At 41.6% G+C, this 14,694-nt stretch overlaps 1 protein-coding gene across 1 annotated transcript in view; it reads right to left on the minus strand.

Moving 5' to 3' along the window:
• Positions 1-2,119: 2,119 nt before the first annotated feature.
• Positions 2,120-14,694, minus strand: part of aftpha (aftiphilin a) — a 52,908-nt gene continuing 40,333 nt past the window's right edge. Inside the window, exons 7-9 of the mRNA XM_084319456.1 lie at positions 14,429-14,492; positions 5,230-5,353; positions 2,120-3,294 (exon numbers count right to left, since the gene is read on the minus strand). Of these exons, the coding sequence (XP_084175582.1) occupies positions 2,970-3,294; positions 5,230-5,353; positions 14,429-14,492 (513 nt within the window). The 3' untranslated portion in view covers positions 2,120-2,969. The remainder of the gene's footprint in view (positions 3,295-5,229; positions 5,354-14,428; positions 14,493-14,694) is intronic.

Here is a 14,694-nt window from a genome sequence, read left to right on the forward strand (position 1 = left end):
ATGATTACATACATTTCATCTTTACAATGTGCAAAATCCTCCTGGGAAACAGGTTGAAAACAGTGGTACAACAAAAACAAATAATGGCCAAAAAATAAAATAAAACATAAAAAGGTAAGAGAATGATGGCCAAAAAACATAAAAAAAGAAGCACTTCATATATATAACAGTACGAAACCCAAACGCACAGAAGCAGAACATTGGTCCCTTAAATCCCTTGTTTAAATCAAGTCAACCCGCGCTACTGGTAAATCCTTCAGTGTTGTACGTCAGTGGTTACAACCAGACCCCCTTCTTACCATCCTACCTACCCCAAGACGGAGGGGGAAAAAGACAAACAAAGTAACTCGAACATGAAATGCCAGCTGATCTTCCACGAGGGCTGCACGGTGCGAGGCCCGGCCTCTGGCTCTAGCAGGACATTCTCTACGGCTGTTTGCTGGATTAGGCGACGCGCTCGACGCGTGGCGCTACGTAGCGGGACGTTATTTGGCCGTAGCCTCTGGTGAAAATTAAACGGCGTTCGCTGGTGTCCTCACTGCTTTGGCTTTATGTAGGAATGCTGTAGAACCTTCTTCATTGCCCTGACGGTCTGTTGACCGATAACGTTGGTTTAAAGTAGGGATGTCCGATATTATTGGCCTACCGATATTATCGGCCGATATTGGCATTTTAGTGATACAAGCGTTAAGTTCAGCCACGATCACTTCACTGTGACGCATGGAAAGCTGCGCGTCAGAGGTGGTGAAGCAGGCGCCCCAGCTGCACAACATCCAGTAAGCAAAGTGACCTGTGTGATACCAAAGTGGTTGGTGTGGGTTTAACCACATTTTAAAAAGGTGCTATAGATAACATTCCAGACGGGACACGTTTTAGACGAGCCCCGTCTCCCGTTTCAGATGGACAATAACGGATAAATGCTTTGTTTGATTTAAAAAAATATAAAGAAAAGAGAAAATAAAATAAAAGAATATACACGTAATTTTTTTTTTTTTTAAACCTAATGAAAGTAAAAATATATATCGGTATCGGTTGATATCGGTATCGGAAATTAAGAGTTGGACAATATCGGTATAGCCAATATCGAACATCCCTAAGTATTCCCACGTAGAGTGAAGTAGCATGAATACCAGTGAGCTCCAGTATTCGGTTCACGTTTAAGAGTAATTTCCTACTCTGAGAAGCTGGAGAAAATGAAGATCTGCAAAGTTATTGCAAAAAGAAAATGACACGGTCACAATTACCATGTAGACTCCAAACAAAGTTCCAATTTTGTGGAATACGCATGTGATTTAACGGTCAATTAAATCACTTAATTTAACGATTTAATGAAGTACGGTCGTAATGTTTTCCCCTAGAAAATATTAATATTAGTAATTAGTAATATTAGTAATTCAGCCCCTAGATGTCGCACTAGAGCACCAGCGTGTCATTTATCCGAGCAGGTGCGTAAAAATCTGACCCGCAAAAACTTTGATTAATAATTTATGGGGGGGGGGGGGGGGGGAATAAACACTTCTGCAGCTTTCTAAAAGCTCTGTGGATGTATTATAAAAAATAAAATAAAAATATTACTCTACATGAAGTTATCTATAGCACCTTTAAATTAACTTTTATTTTATAAAAATTTACATTTTCTGGTTTTAACTAGTACAAAAAAAGGAATTGATGCAACTGCAGAAAAGTTTGGATTTCTACTTAGTGTAGTCAAGTTATTGTAGCAAATTTTACATTTTCACAAGAGTACAGCCATAGTGAACACACTAGTGGAACCAGAGAGGGGGGAGGGGGGCTACCATCACAGGAGGAGGGGGGGGGGGGGCACCGTGGACCCACCATCACAGGAGGAGGCGCTGAGGGGGGGGGGGGGGGGGGGCACCATCACAGGAGGAGGTGCTGAGGGGGGGGGGGGGGGGGGCACTGTGGACCTACCATCACAGGAGGAGGTGCTGAGGGGGGGAGGGGCTACCATCACAGGAGGAGGTGCTGAGGGGGGGGGGGGGGGGGGGCACTGTGGACCTACCATCACAGGAGGAGGTGCTGAGGGGGGGAGGGGCTACCATCACAGGAGGAGGTGCTGAGGGGGGGGGGGGCACTGTGGACCTACCATCACAGGAGGAGGTGCTGAGGTGGTAAAGGAGGGGTTTTTACTAAAAAAAAAGAAAAAAAACTAACAAAACAATACAGTTAAATGACCAGACAAACAAGACGTACAGCGACAACAGCGCATCGTAGGTTTTGAGTAAATCAAGCTCAGGGTAAAATCTATGCCCTACGCAGTCGGAACAAAAGCAATAAAAACTAAAGGCCATTAAACACAAAAAAAAGAGGGGAAAAACATTCAGCTGGATTTTGCAGGCAGTGTGGTTTCAAGTCGATATATTTATATATATATGTATATGTATATAAATGTATATATTTATAGTTGTATAAGTATACATCGTATATTCCACCTTACTTCTAGTCAACCAGTGTTGTTTTCCTCAAAGACGAGACATTGACACACACTCCCACCACAAAGAAAAACATAAACAAATAAAAAATTATAATAAACAGGGTGGGGAAATAAACCATTAGTCCCTGATTATATGTACATGTATTCTGCCGGATATAAACTCCTCCCCTCGAGACTCTGCTGCTTCTATAAATTAACATCTCTATAAATAACGCTCTGTTCCGTACGGCGTCTGGCATTGTTGACCATCATTCCGTTTCAGACGAGATGCGTTTCAGACGAGCCCCGTCTCCCGTTTCAGACGGACAATAACGGATAAATGCTTTGTTTGATTTAAAAAAATATAAAGAAAAGAGAAAATAAAATAAAAGAATATACACGTAATTTTTTTTTAAACCTAATGAAAGTAAAAATTGGAACGTAAGCTGAAGCCACAGCATTGATGCAAAAAGAAACTAAAAGAAAAAGAGGACAGTTTCGATAAAGTGAGAGAGACAGGAGGAGGAGGAGTCAGTCAGGGGGGCGTGGCCTGGGAGCAGCTCAGAGGCGTGGGCGTGGCCTGGGAGCAGCTCAGAGGCGTGGGCGTGGCCTGGGAGCAGCTCAGAGGCGTGGGCGTGGCCTGGGAGCTGCTCAGAGGCGTGGGCGTGGCCTGGGAGCAGCTCAGAGGCGTGGGCGTGGCCTGGGAGCAGCTCAGAGACGTGGGCGTGGCCTGGGAGCAGCTCAGAGGCGTCAGCGTGGCGGGGAACATCAGCACCTTGGCCTGCATGAAGGACAGGTCCGGCAGACTGCAGATCACCTTGGACGCCTCCTCGCTCAGGTTCTCCTCCTTCCTCGGCTTTCTGGGGGGAAAGGAGAAAAGGAGGAGAAAACTATTTATTTTCGTTTAATACAATAGTTCCATGGTTAATGTGTACTATGCTTTAGTCATAGTATATATTCAGTATTTTATAAAATAAATAAATATATAATATATATATATATATATATGTCTCTCCTATATTTATTGTAACATAGAAGATTATAACCGATAGGGCACAAGGACCGTCATCTGCACCTTTGTGTACAGTTTATTTTTCTCATATTTCTATATTCAGATTCAATTTGATTGTTTACATTCACTGTATGCCCTGCTATGTATGTGACAAATAAACCTATTGAATCTTGTAGTGTGACCAGACATCCTGAATCACATGCACCACAGAGACAATAGTACCATGACCCGACATCCCCCCGAATGTCTTATTTCAGAATTCAAAGTTTCCAAATGTCTTTACTACTCTTATTTACTCTCATCTTATTGTCTTTATGACTGGATCTGGTAAACAAGTCACAGTGGAACAGTAATATTAACCCTTTCACTGCCACACGACAGCCGGTTAACCCTTTCACTGTGACAATACAGAAGGTTAGCCCTTTACTATCACACAACCGACGACGGATACACTACACGACTAAGGTACCCATGTACATGTCAAAATACTTCCCAAAGGTCAGTGAATACCACGACCACAACACCAGAGGGAGCTCCACAAATCATGTTAAACCCAGATCCGGCTCAAACAAGGGACTAAACACGCTTCGCAATTATGCCACATCAATGTGGCCCTACCCACAGCTGTAAAGGAATGTGAATCACTACCCATCTTCAAAACCACTCTCAAGGAGCACCTACGGGAGACTGCAATTCGAAACTGGCCCCTGTAAATGTCCTAACCCAACCCCCTCCAATGTACAGTAAATGTCCTAACCCAATAATACACAAGACCCTCTTCTTGGGACCAAGTAAGGTTTAGTCGATAATCCAATGTACAGTCCCCCCCCCCCCCCCCCCCCCCCACATCATCCAATGTACAGTTTCATCGACAAATGTATATACCGTAATTCCTCTAATAGTAACCGGTATTCAATTAAAAACCGGGTCTCTATTAATGACCGGGTGCGCTGTTGAGCTAAGCAATTATAAGCCGGCCTCCTAATACAAGCCGGGTTTCATGTATATTAGAGTTATTATTGTTGTTATATGCTGGCCTGGCTGTGCAGTAAATACCATATAATGGTATGGTGTTAATGTTTACCAAGAGAGTAAACCTGAGCCTACCTCAGAATTGTATAAAACGAAGTTATTATTATTATTATTATTATTATTATTATTATTATTATTATTATTATTATTATTATCAGTATTGTGATTGCACTATTTTACTTTATTTAACTTTTTTGACCACCTGTAATTGCACTGTTTACTACCGTATTTCATACAGTACTTGCTTGGTTTCAATAAATTAACCCAGTACATTTTACTGGGTTCAAACTGACACAAAATGTTGATTTATTCATTATGATCTGTTTGAAAATTAGAAATATAGGCCTCTCTCTTATACATGCCTCCTCCTAATACAAGCCTGGTATCTGCTACAGTTGAAACAAATACAAGCCGGGGTTACTATTAGAGGAATTACGGTACTCTCTTTTTTAGACTCTACAGTCTAAAAACTACTGTATTTGAAAATCTGGTATGTCATAAATGTATAGATGTAGCAGTACTGTCTATCTGCATGTCATGTATGTCATATATGTTATGATGAATTGAAAATGGGGGACCCTGATGTAAACAAGACGAAAGTCTTTCTCTGGTCTGCATCCCCTTAACAAGTGTGTGTATTGAGCTGTACTGTATTGTACTCATTCTGCAATCTGTTAATAAAATTTTCAATCAATCAATCAATTGATTGATTGCGCGATGGTATCAGGTGCCTGTAGTTACTGGTTCTGACCTGGTGGAGGTGCTGGTCTTCTCCATGGTTGACATAAGGCGGGCGAAGGCGTCGGCCACACGCCTCCCTGAGCCACTGGGGTCCAGCTTGGCCCTGGTCAGCTCATACAGCTCTGGGTCCACACCTTGAGTTAAAACACCTAGAGGTCAGCTCATACAGTATCGGGTCCACACCTTGAGTTAAAACACCTAGAGGTCAGCTCATACAGTATCGGGTCCACACCTTGAGTTAAAACACCTAGAGGTCAGCTCATACAGTATCGGGTCCACACCTTGAGTTAAAACACCTTGAGTTAAAACACCTAGAGGTCAGCTCATACAGTATCGGGTCCACACCTTGAGTTAAAACACCTTGAGATCAGTTCCCAGCCGGACAGGATCCCAGAGGAGATCCACCCGACATGCCACAGGAGTATATAGCCTTAAAGGGACACTTTATTACACACTTTATTCTACACATAATCTCACACACATCCAAAAACTCTAAACAAGTTTTGTACACATTAATTTAGTTTTAGAGTTATTGAGAGTAAATGAGTTTGAATATGGCCATCAGTGATGTCATTGATGCCATTGAATCCTTGTGTTGTGTTAATTACAGCTCAATGAAATTATAAGGTACAGTCCCTATTAGGGCTGTACCGAATGCTTCGATCATAATGTTGACATTCGAATTCTAAATCAACATTAGAATTTTTAATTTTTAATAAAAAAAAATATATATATTCAATTTTTTATTAATATTTTTTTTGTGTCTATTCAATCTGTTTAAACCAATGGGGGTTTTCTTCACAGTTGCAGTTAAAGATTAGACTACACGAATATAATAATATTATACTATAAGACGTCACCATCACTTTCATACCAACCGTGCCCTTATTGGATTATTTATGTTGACGAAACTGATGAGTTATATTCATTAAAGAAAGTTGATTTAATAAAAGAAAAAGACTAATTTAATCAGAGTAATCACTTTATTCAAATTGAGGATTTACTGTAATTCCTCTAATAGTAACCCCGGCTTGTATTTATTTCAACTGTAGCGGATACCAGGCTTGTATTAGGAGGAGGCATGTATAAGAGAGAGGCCTATATTTCTAATTTTCAAACAGATCATAATGAATAAATCAACATTTTGTGTCAGTTTGAACCCAGTAAAATGTACTGGGTTCATTTATTGAAACCAAGCAAGTACTGTATGAAATACGGTAGTAAACAGTGCAATTACAGGTGGTCAAAAAAAGTTAAATAAAGTAAAATAGTGCAATAACAATACTGGTATAATAATAATAATAACTTCGTTTTATACAATTCTGAGGTAGGCTTACTCTCTTGGTAAACATTAACACCATACCATTATATGGTATTTACTGCACAGCCAGGCCAGCATATAACAACAATAACTCTAATATACATGAAACCCGGCTTGTATTAGGAGGCCGGCTTATAATTGCTTAGCTCAACAGCACACCCGGTCATTAATAGAGACCCGGTTTTTAATTGAATACCGGTTACTATTAGAGGAATTACGGTAGTTTATAAAAAAAAATTAAAAATTATAATAAATGTAATTTCTTTTGAAGTAAATTTTCTTTTTTATATAGACATTTGAAGCTTCGTTCGAATACTTCAATTGAAGCTTCGAATGTTAAAAAATGACATTCGGTACAGCCCTAGTCCCTATAAGACAAGGTGTCGTGTTAATTACAGCTCAATGAAATGATAAGGTACAGTCCCTATAAGACAAGGTGTTGTGTTAATTATAGCTCAATGAAATTATAAGGTATCAGTCCCTATAAGACAATGTGTTGTGTTAATTACAGCTCAATGAAATGATAAGGTACAGTCCCTATAAGACAATGTGTTGTGTTAATTACAGCTCAATGAAATTTAGGGCTGAACTTCTAAGCTTTTTTTGGCCGTCGAAGCTTCGGTGCGGAGATTTGATTTTAACTAGAAGCTTCGGGATAAAAAATATATATATATAAATAAATAAATAAAATAATTTTTTTTTTATGATGTGGGACTTGTACAGCACTTTGGTCAACATTTTTGTTTTTAAATGTGCTCTATAAATAAGGTGGATTGGATTAATTAATTAAATTAATAATGACTCTGGAGCTGCGCTGCCTGGGCGGCTGCTCTCCAATTACACAGCCAACAACATTACATTACGTAATTATGTTGCAACCTTCGTCTATAAAGCAAACAATTATATACATATTTATATGTAGTTAATAGAGACAAAGGCAGAATTCGACTTAATCTTTTATTAAGACATGTTTTTACATAGGTCGGGACACTATAAAAATATAGTAGACTCTAGAGAATTGTCAGTGCTGTAAAGTTTAAACCTTTTTAAATCTTAGACAAACAAAACACTTTTATGAAATATTGTAAGCAGTCATTTGAGGCTTTATAAAAGCAGCAGAATGAACACAAATCTGTCAGTGCCGAGTCCGACCTCATCTTAAATAACAAACGGCATTGCTTGTTGTAGTTAACAAAGAGAGGCAGAGTTGATGAGGCGTATGCCGTTCGTTGCATTGGAGGCGCAAGATCTTGTAGGTGGGAGGGGCGATGACATTTAAAAAATTTAAATAAGTTTTATTTTAATATATTTAGTAGTAGTAGTAGTAGTTTATTCAGTCATCATCTCACACAATACACACCATCATTTAACAATATTTGATGCATATACACTGCATATGTAGTAGTTCTATTTTCCCTAAAACCGTACTGGTGTTCACTCAGTATTTTGTATTTGCCAATGAAAAGATCCAGTTTTTACACAAATAATTTCTCTAATATTTTTGAAAAGTAGAGACACTGGTCTATAATTGTCCATTTGATGTTTATCTCCATTTTTAAATATTGGTATTACCTTTGCTCATTTCATATTATTAGGAAAAACACCCCTTTGAAAAGACAGATTGCATATATAGGTCAAAGGTTTTACAATAGACTCAATTACTTCTCTAATAATTACCATGTCAATGGAGTTTATATCAGTTGATGTTTTGCTTTTGAATTTACTTACAATTTCAATTATATCATATTATATTATATCATTATATCATATTCATATTCACATTTTATTTTCCCGTTCGAATCCCGTGCCCATCGAACGAAGCTTCGAAGTATTTAAGACAGCCCTGAAATTATAAGGTATCAGTCCCTATGAGACAAGGTATTGCCATCACTAGTGGCCATATTCAAACTCATTTACTCTCAAACTAAACTACTGTGTGCAAAACTGTTTTAGAGTTTTCAGATGTGTGAAATGTTGTGCAAAAATAAATCAGCATCGTTTCTTTTGGCGAAGTGCCCCTTTAAAAGAAAGTTTCCACCTAAATAAGAACGCATTTCCACCGAAACCATCAAATACGGTCATTCTATATCACCCCAATTATTTTAAATAACACTTGGATTTGATTTGGAACAATTTGGTTTGATTAGAAAGAGACAAAGAAGATGGTCATTTTTGAAAAATAAATGGAAAAGAAGAAAAAGCTCTAGGCAGAGAGGAGGAGGAGGAGGAGGAGGAAGAAGAGGAAAGGAGGCTCCTGCTGCTGACCTGGGAATGGGATGGAGGTGCTGCCGTTACAGCCAGAGTCCTCTACCGGACCAAAGAAATCCAGGTTGAGCAGGGAGGAGCCTCCACTCGCTGGACCAGCCAAGAGGGACCAGCCAAGAGAGACCAGCCAAGAGAGACCAGCAGCCCCCAGGAGGGGAGGGCGGCCAAGGTTAACACAGAGAGAACAGAGACAGGCAGAGAGAGAGGGGAGAGACCGACCAGAGACATGCCGTTTGGTCAAAGAGTCAACTACAGCAACTGATGCCATGTCTCCATTAGCCATGTTCAGCCTGGCTGGGTCTAGCATGGTATGGTTGGGTTTGTGTCTCCATTAGCTATGTTCAGCCTGGCTGGGTCTAGCCATGGTCTAGCATTGGTATGGTTGGGTTTGTGTCTCCATTAGCCATGTTCAGCCTGGCTGGGGCTAGCCATGGCATGGTATGGTATGGGTGGGTTTGTCTCCATTGAGTTTCTTGTAAACTCTCTGGTTGCTAGGCAACCTTTCAAAATGCACACCCAACAACTGTGGTACACAAGCTAAACCATGACGATACAGTCCCAGGTTTCGGTCTCAAGTCGGGGTCCAGCCAGGTTTGTCCAGGTTCAGTGAACAATGGAGACGCTCACTGTACGCCAGACAGGCCACAGCACGGCTAAACCTTGGCTAGTGGAGACAAGGCCACAGCAGGGCTAAACCTTGGCTAGTGGAGACAAGGCCACAGCAGGGCTAAACCTTGGCTAGTGGAGACAAGGCCACAGCAGGGCTAAACCCTGGCTAGTGGAGACAAGGCCACAGCACGGCTAAACCTTGGCTAGTGGAGACAAGGCCACAGCAGGGCTAAACCCTGGCTAGTGGAGACAAGGCCACAGCATGGCTAAACCCTGGCTAGTGGAGACAAGGCCACAGCATGGCTAAACCCTGGCTAGTGGAGACAAGGCCACAGCACGGCTAAACCCTGGCTAGTGGAGACAAGGCCACAGCATGGCTAAACCCTGGCTAGTGGAGACAAGGCATAAGAAAGAGTTTTGTCAGTTAATAGAAGTTCTAAACGTTTTTTACGGCTCTGAGAAAATGTGCTTTGGGCAATGCGGTCGTTGGGGCAGCGTATGAACAAATAACATTCACATGCAACGAAGGGTAAAACTGCGCCCCCTGGGCTAAGCTGTTAGGAAGTTAGGAATGATGGCTTGTTAAAAGCTTGCTAGGCTACTGGTCGCATGGCAACTAGGGATCTCTGCATGGCAACTAGGGATCTCGCGAGTCGTGTACGAGTGCCTACTCGCAAGAAAGATCACGTCATCATTGCAGGTACGTTAGCTAGCGATTTGGAATTATTTTGCGTTTTTATCTTGGGTCAGTCGTCAAAGCTTTGAGAACCCGTCTCAAGGTGATCATCTTAATGAGAAAGATATTTATGGGACAAATGAATGGAAAAAGATATTTAGGAAGAAATGCATTTCAATAATCTATCCTCTATACAGTATATCACAAAAATAAATATTGCCTTGCGGTTGTATGCGTTTGCCAACCAGTAACCGGTGGGGGCTTAAGAGTAGGAGGCGGGGCAAACATAGACCAATAAAAGCAGACCTCCCTGCTGAATCTAACGGCACTGCCCGCGAGTCTCTACCACAAACAGTTATTGATACGAAAGGGTGCGGGACTTAAATGTAGGGGGCAGGGCAAATATAGGCCAATGAAATAGGATCTCCCCTCCAAAGGTGCTAATAGGTGAGTTAAGTGTAGGGGTGGGGCTTCAGCATGGGGGCGTGGTTAACCTAGACCAATGAAAGACATACCACCAAAATATTTGCAGTTCATGTCCACTTGAGTCCAAGTGGACATTTGTGCCAAATTTTAAGACATTCCCTCAAGGTCGTTCCCTGAGATACCATGTTTCACGGTGATACCGAAAACACAAAGCCTCCAGGCTGTGCCGCGCAAAGACATGAAGAAGAAAGATATTCTTTCAGTCTAGCGGCAGGTAGAAATTAAAGCAGCAAGCTGAAACAGCTGCGATGACACGGATGATGTCGTCTAGCTGGGCAGGTAGAAATTAAAGCAGCAAGCTGAAACAGCTGCGATGACACGGATGATGTCGTCTAGCTGGGCAGGTAGAAATTAAAGCAGCAAGCTGAAACAGCTGCGATGACACAGATGATGTCGTCTAGCTGGGCAGGTAGAAATTAAAGCAGCAAGCTGAAACAGCTGCGATGACACGGATGATGTCGTCTAACTGGGCAGGTTGAAATTAAAGCAGCAAGCTGAAACAGCTGCGATGACACGGATGATGTCGTCTAGCTGGGCAGGTAGAAATTAAAGCAGCAAGCTGAAACAGCTGCGATGACACGGATGATGTCGTCTAGCTGGGCAGGTAGAAATTAAAGCAGCAAGCTGAAACAGCTGCGATGACACGGATGATGTCGTCTAACTGGGCAGGTTGAAATTAAAGCAGCAAGCTGAAACAGGTGCGATGACATGAACAGGAATATTGCAATATTGAAACACACAGATCATTCAAACACACTTTCAAAACATGGTTAAGAAATAACTACACATGTGAACTAGGGGTGTAACGGTACGTGTATTCGTCCCGCGAATTTACGGTACGGCCGTCACGGTGCGGTACGTGCAGCCATACGAAGGATACGCCTCGGCGCCTTCCCTCGTGCGGCACAGAGGAGCCTTCCCTCTTTACAGCGCAAACACACCAGTCGCACATGCAGGCACTCGCGAGGTCCGTGCGAGAACAGCGCGTGTGGCCGGGCACACTGAGGCACATTTACATTGGAACAGCTGCAGGGTCATTACAATTTTAGTTCTCTTTCGTTTTCTTGTTCGCCCAATAATGTTAACCAAATGAAACCAATGGAAAGAAACGCACCAACAAACACACCAACATTCTCCCCCGCCGGACTCGAGTAGGGTAAATCTGCAGTGCCGCAGCCCCATAGATTGCCGGACTCAAAGGCACAGCTGATCAAATAAAAAAAAGAAACATACTTTTCCTATAGAAAATTATTCTATTTTTTTTTTTATCCACTTTTTCTCCCATTTTTCTATATTTTCTCCCATCCCAATTTCGTATCATCCAATTCAACCCTCCCCTGTCACGAACGCTGTTTCCTGCCTCCCACAAGCCGGCTGCAATGTGGACTAAGTCATACATAGCACAAGTCCCCTCCGGTACTTGAGGTAACAGCAGTCGCATCTTTTCACCTGCGCAGCTCGATCTCTCAGTGTCGAGGAGTAACGCGTGGGAGGCTCACGCTGCCCCCGACACTTCCTGATTCTACTGCGCAGGCGCACCAACCGACCTGTAGGAGTCGCTGTCCACAACGCCCGATCCCCACCCATCAGTTTCCCACCCCCTAATACGGCCAATGTGTATTAGTATGAACGACCAGCTAAACTGAAAGCAATGTGGAGCGCTGGGCTCGAACAGGCAAGCCCAGCGTCTCCAGCATTCGTGGCGAGCGCCTTGCCCACTACGCCACGTAGCCGCCCACAGAAAAATTTTCTATTTAATAATAATTATTATTATAATAATTATCATAAATATAATATATAAAAAAAATATATATATATATATATATATATAATATTAATAATAATTATAAATATTTTTTTTCTGTTGTACTGAACTCGTACCGAACCGTGACCCCAATACCGAGGTACGTACCGAACCGTGGCTTCTGTGTACCGTTACACCCCTAATGTGAACACAACAGCCCTGCAGAACTCTAACCCCATATGCTTGCCTGTACCTAATGTAGTATTATTGTTTGTTTGTACATTGTCTGTACATGTCGGATGTATATATTTTGCATGATGTGTTTTTAACCCGTTCTTAATTACCTGTATGCCATATTATGCTATGCTTTCTTTTGAGCGGGACAACAGTTGAAAATTTGCTTTGGCTAACACTGTCTCACACATTTACTTTGTTCATTAATGTGTGCCGTCTAGGGGTGTAACGATGCGACCTCACAACGATTAATTTCGATTACGATTCTTCAGGCAACGATTCAATGCATCATGAAATCTCTTCATTTGACCACGATTCGATTCGATTAATTTGCGATAAATTTTCTATTAGTTAATTCCCCCAAAAAACATTGAAGACACAAATGTGGCTGGGGGAACTGATTCACTCAGCATGAATGGACTATAGGTCAATAAAAACAATAAAAAAAAAAAAAAAAAAAATGTATTCTAACATTTTCAAATCGATGCAGTTGAATCATCACATTAGAATCGATGCATCGTTACTACTAGAGATGTTCCGATACCATTTTTTCCTTTCCGATCCGATTCCGATACCTAAGCTTTGGGTATCGGCCGATACCGATACTTATCCGATACCAGTGCATACATAAAAAAAAAAAAAAAAAGATATTATATAATTTTTTTATAAATATATATATATTTTTTTTTTTAACAAATACTGTTTTATATATACTGTTTTTTAGTCATAACTAGAAAGTAATGGTATTTATTCAACAACAGGTGATTGTATAGATTTGTATTAGTATCATTAATCAATGAGTATGGGGCTTCAGCACTGCAGATATACCCTACTCCAATGATCCACACGGACATTATACGTTGCTGCACTCGCTACCCACTGGCTCTGCAGATATACCCTACTCAGTCTGTCTACAAGGCTCCGTTCAGTAGCAGTCGGATCTGTTGTGATTTTTGCACAATAAATATTCAACATTCTCTTTTGAGACTCCGCCTCAGACTCTTATCATTTGGCACTAAAAGCTAAACATTGTCGCCGATATGGCTGTCCGCAACATGTCATTAATTGTGTACGCGACGTGCAATTGTGCAATGACGACGTTACCGTTAGCTAGCATGAGCTACCGGTATATGGGAAGACCATAGAAGACTGTAACGTTACTGGTGACATTGTGATTTAACTTGGAATACTCCTTTGCCAACTTGCTGTACTTTGCTTGCAGGTCTGCAGCCATTATTGCTGGATTATATGAATAGCCCCAACTTTAGCCAAGGTAATGTTAAAGCTAGCTTTCGGTTAGCTGTTCAATGCTAATAACACCAGCCACCAAGCGAAACCATGAGCTCCCCGTCAACACCGCTCTGTCGGGACGATGACATTTAAGAAAGTATCTGCTGTTAAAATGACAAATGGCATTGACACTTTAATCGATTAAGCACACGTTTGTTTTATAATGCTTACTCAACAGACCACAGTGTTGTTGATAAATTACGTCATATGGTATCGGAGCGCAGCATTAGAGGGTACTCGCCGATACCGATACCAGCATTTTAGCCAGTATCGGCGGCTTTTCCGATACTGGTATCGGTATCGGAACAACTCTAGTTACTACAGTGCCGTACCTGTTCAAATAAAGTTTAAACTGAAACTGAAATTCATAGTATTCCATCACAGACGTCTTGGGACAGCAGGTGATTGTAATTAAATAGCAGGTTGATTATAATTAAATGACAATCACCGACCAACGGCGATGCACCGTATGGCAAAACCCCACGGTGAGAATACTATGAATACGTGAGAGAGAGAGACGGGGGTCCGTCCTGGGGCGGTGTGGTCGTGTGTGGTGCGGGTGGTCATGAGGGGGAGGGGCCTACCGTCCAGGGGGTTCGTAAGGCCACTGCTGCTCCAATCGAACTGGACGGGAGGGAGCGATTCATGCTGGAAGACAACACAGGAAGCGGAGGAATTAAGTGTTACACTGCGACGTCGACACACATCACAGACGGAACGAATGAATGAATGAATGAATGAAAACTTTATTTAACAGATTGCAGAATGGGTACAATACAGTACGGCTCAATACACACAATTGTTAAGGGGATGCAGACCAGAGAAAGACGTTTGTCTCGTTTACATCAGG

The sequence above is a fragment of the Notolepis coatsorum genome (genome assembly GCF_963971535.1).
Source record: "Notolepis coatsorum genome assembly, chromosome: 7".
In the NCBI taxonomy this organism is placed as follows: Eukaryota; Metazoa; Chordata; class Actinopteri; order Aulopiformes; family Paralepididae; genus Notolepis; species Notolepis coatsorum.